The sequence below is a fragment of the Gadus chalcogrammus genome, chromosome 19, assembly GCF_026213295.1.
Source record: "Gadus chalcogrammus isolate NIFS_2021 chromosome 19, NIFS_Gcha_1.0, whole genome shotgun sequence".
In the NCBI taxonomy this organism is placed as follows: domain Eukaryota; kingdom Metazoa; phylum Chordata; class Actinopteri; order Gadiformes; family Gadidae; genus Gadus; species Gadus chalcogrammus.
In genome coordinates, this window is record NC_079430.1 from 7,975,157 (window position 1) to 7,985,480 (window position 10,324).

Below are 10,324 nucleotides of genomic sequence, written 5' to 3' on the forward strand. Positions count from 1 at the left end.
GGAGAGAGAGAGAGTAGAGAGAGAGAGAGAGAGGAGAGAGAGAGAGAGAGAGAGAGAGAGAGAGAGAGAGAGAGGAGATTGCTCGCTCGCTCAGTGGTGGCTGGGGCTTTGCGGAGAGGAAACAATGCTTTCTGGGAGTTGGGAGGATAAATGTGTGGGGGGTGGCTGATAGCTCTCTCGTTCTCTTTCTCTCTCTGTCTCCGCCTGTACCTCCCTCCGTCTCTCTTTCTCTCTCTGTCTCTCGTTCTCTGGCTCTCTGTCTCTCGCTCTGTCTCCGTCTCTCGCTCTCCTTAGTAGAAATAGACTGCTGAGATTCAGTGGACTGTGGGGTCCTTGAGTGTGGTTTAAATGTTCGGGTGGACAGGGCTTCTGGTATTGGCAAGAGTGTTATTAACACTTAGACAGAATCTCATTGAGTTGAATTGAATTGATAATCTAATGTCGTCGTCTCTACTCGAGATGTCTTTCGGCCTTTTTTTCTTCGATGTTTGGAGCTAGAACTGTGTGTGTGCGCACGTGTGTGTTTGGGTGTGTGCGTGCGCTACATGCCTGTTGGTGCCGCCGGGGGGGTGACCCCGGAGTGTTTGCGTGTAAGAAGATCCATTCAGGCCACTAACACACACACACACACACACACACACACACACACACACACACACACACACACACACACACACACACACACACACACACACACACACACACACACACACACACACACACACACACACACACACACACACCAGGCCTTTGGCGTGGGGCCCACTGTCACACCGGCGCTTCCTACGGGCGCTACAGGTTAAATTTAGGGCGCGTTGTATTCTAACACCGGCAGCTAGACACACCGTCAGCCAGCCGTCCCCGGGCCGAGCTCGGTTATCACATTAACCCGTTGAATGTAGCGCCGGAGCGCCCGCACGCACCCTGACGGCCGTGTGTTGAGAGGTGGCATTTGGGTCGGTGTCGTGTGTGTGTGTGTGACGATAATTCGGATGAACACATAGAGAAGAAGAGATATATACGTTTTGGGCGTTGTGTTTCGTCTGGTGGTCTCGGTGACGGCGCCGGGGAAAACAAACACAAATCAAACGAACCAACAAACAAAAAAAGTGGTGTGGATGTTTCTGGAGGCAGCCGACCGGCGCGGCCGGGGACAGCACGACAGCGGAAGCCCTGGGTTTCTTCTGAGTGCTCTGGGTCTATCTCGCCATCTCTCTGTCTGTGTCTCTGCCTCTCCCTCTCTCTCTCTCTCGCTCTCTCTCTCGGCATTCCAGTCTTGTTTGGGTTAGGAGGGAAAGGAACGGGCCAAGCAGGAAGTGACCTCAAGTCTTTGAGGAGGGGCCAGGCGGGCAGAGGGGCCAGGCGGGCCCCTCCACGGGAAGCAAACACTTGACACGGGGCGAGGAAATCAAACGGGGACAAAATAGGAATGAGAAAGAAAAGGAGATCCAGAGAGGGAGAGTCTGAAAAAATATATATACATGGAAACGAATGAGCTTCTGAATCGAATTGCATTACAGATGCTAACCTACTGTTAAAAAGTGTGTGTGTGTGTGTGTGTGTGTTTTTCTTTTTTTCTCTGTGCTCTAATTATAACGTTCTTTTTGTGTTTAATTGCTCACCCAAGCTAAATGAATGCCTGAATGCAGACGAAGAGAGAGAGCGAGAGGGAGAGAGCAGGAGAGAGAGAATATGGAACCTTTTTAGGGTGGAGAGAGAGAGAGGGAGCGAGAGAGAGAGAGAGAGAGAACAGAGGGGGAGAGAGAGAGGTCCGGCTCTCTGTAATTTGCACAGGGCTGTGTGTGCGTTTAGCCGCGCAGCCCGCCGTAGCGGGGACGGCTCCGCGCTCCGCCAGGATCTCTCATTACTCCCCCACTTCCTCCCGCCAGCGCCAGCCAAGCCGCCTCCTGGCAGGGGAGTTAATTTTGGTTTTGGCTGTCCTCTGTTCCCCACCCTGTGTCATTATACCGCACAAATCATGAAAACAGCTCGCACACAAGGGAGGGCTGGACAGGGAGGGAGGGAGGGAGGAGAGGGAGCAACAGGGAGAGAGGGAGGGGGGGGAGAGCGAAAGAGTGCAAGCAATGAGAGAGAGAGAGAGAGAGAGAGAGAGAGGCAGAGAGAGAGGCAGAGAGAGAGAGAGAGAGAGAGAGAGAGAGGGGGGCCAGGGTGAGAGAGAGAGAGAGAGGGAGGGAGAGAGAGAGAGTGAAAGAGCACTAGCATAGAGAGATAGGGAGAGAGCGAGAGAGAGCCCTAGCATAGAGAGAGAGCGAGAGAGAGCCCTAGCATAGAGAGAGAGGGGTGAGAGAGTGAAAAGCACACAGAGTTAGGTTTTTGGGGGGCCGGGAGAGAATGTAGGGCATTAGGATGAAATATTGATGTTTAGAGCTGTTGTTATTTTTCCCAACAACATGGTGGAACTCAACGAAAGTGCAGCCGGGCCAACCGTAGTTTATGCTAACTTGCTCAAACGCGATAGTAGCTAGGCAGAGAACAAGCCGGACATTGTTTATGTACGGAGGGGCTCGTGGTGGTGGTGGTGGTGGTGTTGGAGTTGGCCCTAAATGGCAAAAAAAAAATAGGAATTTCAATCCAGAATGAAAACTTTATACTTTACTTAAGGGCAAATTCATACTAAGGTGTCATCTTTTTTTACATGCTAAGTAAATATGAAGAATGTGTGTCACACAAACTGAATCCCATACTGCTGCATGCCAACATGTCTAACCTCGACTTAGTCGGCTAGATGTTAAACAAATAAGGGCTGGCAAATAATCAAATTGGCTCTATATGCTCTCACTTTAAATGTGCATGCGTGTGTGCACATGTGATTGCATCCTGAACCGTGTGGATGTGTGTGTGCACTTGTGATTGTATCCTGAAGTGTACTTGTGTGCATGGAGGCAGCCCTTTGATGTAAACCACAGACGATACCCATTCAGTGCTCCCATCCCTTGATAGGCCAATTAAGGCACACCCATACACTTCCATTCAATGTCACGCTGTAGACCAAGGGTAAATATTAATACCAGAATAAAACCACAACAAACGGCGACGGCGAAGCGGAACTCGCTCGACGGGTCGTCTGTTTGGCGAAGTTAGTTCCCACTGGGATCTCTTTTCACTTCCTGTTCCTGAAGAACAAAAAGGCCGGGTGTCCTGTCTGTCTGTCTGAGTGTCTGTCTGTCTGGCACATCTCCCCGTCTGCTGTGACGATATGGACCTCCCAGACACAAGGAAAAGTGTGTAACTTTGCCTAGTACATTGAAAGTACATTGAATAGCACATGTGCTTTTTTTTGTGTGAGTTAATGTTGATTGAGTAAACAACACAACAAGAGCAGCAACATTTCATCTTTTTCTGGAGATGCGTTGCAGCTTTATGATGTGGCACGTCCACACCCGGCATGGCAGCATTAAAGCCAAATGGAGTAGCTCAACCTTGACCCCTAGCCCTTGACCCTTTACAGCCCCAGAGAGGGGGAGAGGGAAAGAGGGGGGGGGGGGGGGGTGTTGGCACAGGGCCGTACTAAAACTCCCTACCCGTCTCTCTCTCTCTCTCTTGCTCTCTCTGGCTTTGTGTCTCTCTCTCCCTCCCCCTCTCTCTCTGTGTCTTTGTGTCTCTCTCTCCCTCCCCCTCTCTCTCTGTGTCTTTGTGTCTCTCTCTCCTTCCCCCTCTCCCTCCTACATATCCCTCCCTCCCCCCTCAGTCTGGCCGTCTCCCTGCCATCTGATCAAGACACGTTCATTGTGCGGCCTTTGTGCACTTCTCCAAAGTCAAACAGACAGACATTTGCACACACACACACACACACACACACACACACACACACACACACACACACACACACACACACACACACACACACACACACACACACACACACACACACACACACACACACACACACACACACACACACACACACAGAGACACACACAGAGACACACACAGAGACACACAGCTAATAAATGCTCACATGCTGTTTACATATGTGCTACATACATTCGGATTTCACAGTTTTTGTTTCGTGCTGTGCGTTGTCAGCAAAGTGTGTGTGTGTGTGTGTGGGCACGTGGATGTGTGTAAGCACAGTACAGTCCATTACCTGAGAGTCTTTCACCGTCTAAAGATAGTAATGGCCGCTGTGTGTGGAGTCACACACGGGTAATGATTAACCTTTCCAGACACAGTGTGTGTGTGCGTCTGTAACCCCACCACCTCTACAATGAAGGGAAGCCCCCTGGGGGGGGGGTGGAAGGGTGCGGACCCCCCCATCCCCCCTATCTGAGTTGATGAGCCCCGGAGGCCCTTCTGTCGTCCAGACCTTAAAACCCTAAGCTAGGAGAGCAGCGCTTCAATTAGGGAGCTAGCAGCAGTCAGTGTGGAGCTATCACACTGATGGGTGGGACTACAAGGACTTAACGTGTGTGTGTGTGTGTGTGTGTGTGTGTGTGTGTGTGTGTGTGTGTGTGTGTGTGTGTGTGTGTGTGTGTGCGTGTGCGCGCGCGCGTGTGCGCGTGCGCGCTGCAAACAAGCCTTGACACTCTTCCTAGCTCCCTTCCGAGCCAGTTCTATACATTGTTCAAACTTGAGAGGACGGGACGCCTTTAAGTCAGGCGGCACCATCACCGCGGCCGCGGCTCGTCCCGTCGTTCTCGTCTGCGCTCTCTCTTATTAGTCCGTCTTTTCCCCGTCTCTGTTCCTTCATGTGTGGAACGGGCCTCGGAGTCTTCCCAAACAGCCTCATAACTCAGACATAACCCTTCCCCTTCTTCATCTTCTTCTTCTCGTGAAACAGAAGAAGCGAGGAGGAGCGATGAGGAGCAGAGAGAGAGAGAGAGAGAGAGAGCATAGACGTAGCGCAGAATAGCGACGTGTTCTCAGGGCGCTGAGACACGCTCAGACAGGCAGCCCGGCTAATGATGTCTGACGCCAGCCCCGCTGTCTCCCTCTGTCTCCCTCTGCCTCTCGCTCCCTCTGTCTCACTCGCTCTCTGTCTCACTCGCTCTCGCTCTCTCTCTCTCTCCCTCTCTCCCTCTCTCCCTCTCTCCCTCTCTCCCTCTCTCCCTCTGTCTCACTCGCTCTCTGTCTCTGTCTCTCTCTCTCTCTCTGGGCGATAAAACCTGCCGCTCTCCACAGGTGCGCTGCACCAGGAGGCACTTAGCTCACCGCTAGGGAAGCAAGCAGCACTGACCCTCAACTGGAGGCGGGGGGGGGGGGGGGGGAAGGCTACGCTATGCTACGCTCACGCTAGGATACCGGAGCTCTGGTACACGTTATCACTCTGTCTCTGTGGCTGTCTTGTCTATACATCCCTGGCATTGAACAGGCGGTACCACTGCCTACCTATGGACGATATCTATGTGTTTTTGTGTGTATGGGAGAGTAGGGATGTGTGTATGTGTGCACATATGTTGAAGGAATCATACCCTATTTAGGATAGTTGTACGACGGTCAAAGCACTGGATTCACATACTTCAAAGAATGTCGTGTCTCTTGTATAATGGATGCCGCGACTCTTTTCTCTGCTCTACCACAGTTTCTCTCTGTTTCCCTCTCTGGCTCTCTCTGGCTCTCTCCCCCTCTGTCTCCCTCTCTCCTTTTCTCTTCCTCAGTCTCTGTGTCTCTCGCTCTCTTGTCTGTTTCTAATGGACACTAATGACAGGCCATGCTTGAGTCCAGACACTGATCCTGCTCCATCAGTGGTGTGTGTGTGTGTGTGTGTGTGTGTGTGTGTGTGTGTGTGTGTGTGTGTGTGTGTGTGTGTGTGTGTGTGTGTGTGTGTGTGTGTGTGTGTGTGTGTGTGTGTGTGTGTGTGTGTGTGTGTGTGTGTGTGTGTGGACGGGACCTTCCAAATTACTGGTTACATTCAGATGTAGAACCGGCAGATGAAAGAAGAGAGGGGTTGGGGGAGGGGCGGGGAGAGAGAGCAAGAGAGAGAGAGACTGTGAGAAAATAATCTGTACCCGCGGCCGCGGCCCTTCCTTCCTCCTTCAAACTCCCAACTTTGCCTCACACACAACACGCCGCTCGTCGAGACGATTTCGGTTTTTTTTTTTCCACGCTTGCCGTCACAACGTGTTGTGGCGGCCTCTACTTTGTACTCATACTTGTACACCTGATGCCTAATTGTACACAGCACTACAAATAGCCTGCGCCTTTCAGCTCCCTGTCCGCAGTCTGGCCCTGTGTGGAGCTTGGAAGAGAAGTGGAGGCATCTCTCAGTGAAGAGAGATAGGCAGGGGGGGCGGGGGAGGGAATTTGGAGGAGGTGGAGGAGGAGGAGGAGGAGGAGGAGGAGGAGAGGGGGTGCTAGGGAACTGGAACTGGGCCAAAGCTACACATCGTTTTTACGCTCAGGGGAAACTGAAGATGGAGAGGCGAGGGCTTGTCGGTTATTCAGACACAGAGGCTTGTCCTTTTACAGTCTTCTCCTCTTCCCTCCCTCCCTCCCTCCCTCTCTCGTGCTCGCTCTCTCTCTCTCCCTCTCTTGGATATTGTTTGACTTAAGCTCGGAGCTAGAAGAAGTAAAAGAGAGACAAAGATCATGGGAAGGGGAGGGGGAGAGAGAGACAGAGACAGAGAGCGAGAGAGAGTCCTCTTTGGTAAAAAATTAAAATGTTCCGTGCTGAGCCTGTGTTAGATAAGCTACGGTATGAGAAAGATAATTAGGAAAGATCTATGGGGCCGCTTGACGTCAGAACATTGTCGGCCTCACCGCTAGATGAAGAACAAAAAACACGAGGGCGGCAACAAGATGAGCATTGAATAACAAGAGGGGGGAAAGAGAGGACTGCGTGTTGGGCATGTGGCCACTTGCATGCCAGGATTGCAGACGAAAAGCCGTGTCTTAACAATCCCAACATGGTGTCTTCTTCCCTGACATGACAAAAAGGAAAACAGCGTCTTCTTTCGTATCGTGCCAAACATGATACACGATGCAATCTTCCTAATACTGTTCTTTGAGAGGCGCGTCGTTGTGGTTTACGAGAGAGGATGTGAGAACGTCTGCAGCCAGAACCGTCTTGTGCGTTTGTTTTGGCGGGGGGGGGGGGGGGGGGGGGGGGGGGAAGAGAGAGTCTTGGCTTGGAGGCAGTATTGTGTGCGACTAGCCGTTCTTGTTCTCCGTCTTGTTTGTCTTTGCTCTGTTGTTTCAAACCATCGGCCCCTTCCCTCTGTGTTACACGTTATCTGTGACACGCGATACGTTCACTCCAATCTGAGCCCCCAGTCTTCAGACCTTCTCTGTTGTTCCTAACCATCGGCCCTTCCCTCTGTGTTACATGTTATATGTTATACATGTTGTATATTTCTTCAGACCTTGTGTGTTTCAAGTACCCCACCGTCTAACCCCCCCCCCCCCCCCCCCCCCCCTCTCTTCCTCCTCCAGACTCCCTGGCGGTGCAGGAGTCGGGCGAGCGGCCCCACTGGTGCGTGGTGGCCTACTGGGAGGAGAAGACCCGCGTGGGGCGCCTCTACTCCGTCCAGGAGTCCTCCCTGGACGTCTTCTACGACCTACCTCAGGGCAACGGCTTCTGCCTGGGCCAGCTGTGCTCGGACAACAAGTCGCCGCTGGTGCAGATGGTGCGCGCCAAGATCGGCTTCGGCGTCCAGCTGACGCGCGAGGCGGACGGCGTGTGGGTGTACAACCGCAGCGGCTACCCCATCTTCATCAAGTCGGCCACACTGGACAACCCGGACTCGCGCGCGCTGCTGGTGCACAAGGTGTTCCCGGGCTTCGCCATCAAGGCGTTTGACCTGGACAAGGCGGCGAGCCTGCGGCGGCCCAACGACCACGAGTTCACGCTGCAGCCGCGCACGGGCTTCACGGTGCAGATCAGCTTCGTGAAGGGCTGGGGGCAGTGCTACACCAGACAGTTCATCGGAAGCTGCCCCTGCTGGCTGGAGGTGATCTTCAACACGCGGTAGCCCCCGCCCCCACCCCTCACCCCCCCCACCCCACGGCCCCAGCCCCGCTCGCCTCTCCCTCCTCTGGTTCCTCTGAGTCCGCTTCGAGGAGCCTTTTCACGGACTACAGCGGGGCCGCTGCCCCCCGCCTCCCCCCTCGCCCCCCACACACACTTTTTTTTGTTTTGTCCCAGAGGTTTAAAGTTTAAGAGAAAAAAGTTTTAAAAGAAGAAGAAGAAGACGAAGAAGATGAGACTCTAAAGGATTCTGACAGACTTTGTTTAATAAATGACTAAGGTTTAACTAAAGTAAAATAAGATGCGGAAGAAATGTATTTTATGTTATATATAAATATATTATTACTTGTAAATATAAAGATGTTTTATATGCATCATTATTTATGTATTGTGCAATGTGTTGATGAGAAAATGAAATAAGATGCACTTTGCTTAATATAAATGCAAAACGAAGAAATGCCAAAATAAAAAAAAAATGACATAACTTCTCTTGCCTCCATTGTTTGATACAATGTTAATTTAATGAGTTCTCATGGCTCATTCACGACACGTTTGAGCTAGAATTGCCCACGTTTCTTTGATTACATGTTAATATATATCTTTCGTTTTTAAAATTGTTGTTCGGTCATTTAATCCTCTCTAACCAAAACCATCAGTGGAAAAATCTAGCAAGGGACTTATTATAGTTTTAATCTTGCGCAATATTGTAGATGTAATGTGGCTGTCTATTGGTTAGTGCTGTTTGACTCCCAGCCACACGGTTCTGCTGTCAAACCCAAAGACCTGTAGGCCTCCCCGAGTGAGATGGACCCTTACCTTCTCATTAACGACATGAATGGCACTTTATCATGTCACTTTGGATAGAAGCATCTGCTAAAATGATTTAATAGTTGTGAGTTATGAACTGCAGCCTCCACCCCCATGTAAAGGTCCCTTTTAGAGACCTCGGTTAACTGTTAGCTAACCCAGATAACGTTTTCAAGAATGAATACATTTAACAGGAACGGGGAAGTCTTTACAAAAACACATTTATTATAGTGCATGGCAGGGACATGAAAGACTGTACCCACTGTAGACAAGAAAAATTGTAGCCACTTACTAATTCATGACAAAGAAACATCACCCAGAAAATCCTTTTATTGTAAGACTGTCTGGGGGAACTTTTTTAAGGAAGATTACATCGAAATGGGCTGTTTTCTGTGCATTTCCAAGTATGAGAAATGTTTCTTTGTGCACAAAAAACCTAATCTTCATGTTGAACAGATCGCGGATATTCTTGATGATCCCACTTGGATAAATGTGTGTGTCTGCCTGTCTAAGTGTGTGTGTGTGTGTTTGTGTGGCTGTGTGTGTGTTTGTGGCTTTGTGTGTGTGTGTGTGTGTAGCTGTGTGGCTTTGTGTGTGTGTGAGAGTGTGTGTGTGTAGCTGTGTGTGGCTGAGTATGTGTGTGTAGCTGTGTGTGTGTGTGTGACTGTCTGGGCCTCATCCCGTTGCTAGTCAGCTGGGTGTCTGCGGCAGGGATTAAAGCGGTAAGCCTGCTTTACACTCGCGCCGTCTCAAAGACCTACATTCACAAGACCCACTTCCCCTCACACAACAACCATTGGCACAGCCATTGTGGTGAAGTATAGCAGCAGTGCTCTCTCTTTGCACCACGACTTTACATGAATTCAAATCTATTTCACCTAGTCAGAGTGTCTCGCTGGACCCAATCCAAAACTTTATGAGTTTATTTTGAATTTCACACAATGTCACGCCCATTCCAGGCAACCATCTTGATGCCTTTTCACCATTACAATACGAGTAAAGACAACAGCTTGGTGACTCTTGATTCTATTTTCGGTTCAGAAAGTACCTAGCTGGCAGGCATGGGGCTTCTTTTGTGGACCTTTGAGATGGCCTGATGGAAAAACCCTCCAATAAGGTGTGTTCCTGATTTTGATGGAACCGTAATCCGGTCGGGAACTCCCTGGCCTGCCTTACGGTTCTTTGAATGGAGAAGTATAGGTTGGGCCGGGTTTCGACTGGTATCCCAGCCATTGTGTGTTTGGGTAGATTGGCGAGAAAGATAGTCTGCCTCTTGTCACGCTCCCCGCGTGGGCTTAGCCTACCTGCGAGTCAGCGTGAATGGAGAGGACGAGATAGGCTGAGATGGGTTTATATCGCCGGTGGGAATCCAATTGGAGCAGCAGGACCGCAGTGACCGGCAGATAACCCCACCAACAGGCCATGAGATTTGGTGCCCTCATTAGCTGGCAAAGTCTCACTTCAGTTTGTTAGAATCCAGCCCAGGTAGTGAAGTGAAAGCAAAGCAACACACACTTAATTACTCACAGTCGAGATGCTGTGTGTGTTCATCCGTCGACGACATTTATAATGAACACATGGTATTGTTTG

General features: G+C 50.6%; 1 protein-coding gene across 1 annotated transcript; it reads left to right on the top strand.

The window, feature by feature from the left end:
• Window positions 1–6,930: 6,930 nt before the first annotated feature.
• Window positions 6,931–10,074, top strand: smad7 (SMAD family member 7). The gene is made up of 2 exons (XM_056578975.1): window positions 6,931–7,000; window positions 7,393–10,074. The coding sequence occupies exons 1-2, from the start codon at window positions 6,931–6,933 to the stop codon at window positions 7,929–7,931; spliced, it is 609 nt and encodes a 202-aa protein (XP_056434950.1). The 3' UTR covers window positions 7,932–10,074.
• Window positions 10,075–10,324: the final 250 nt, after the last annotated feature.

Excerpts from the sequence above, each read along its gene's own strand:
- smad7 (XM_056578975.1), top strand. The coding sequence starts at position 6,931 with ATGATACACGATGCAATCTTCCTAATACTGTTCTTTGAGAGGCGCGTC. Across the intron at positions 7,001-7,392 it reads TGTGGTTTACGAGAGAGGAT|ACTCCCTGGCGGTGCAGGAG; the intron begins GTGAGAACGTCT and ends TTCCTCCTCCAG.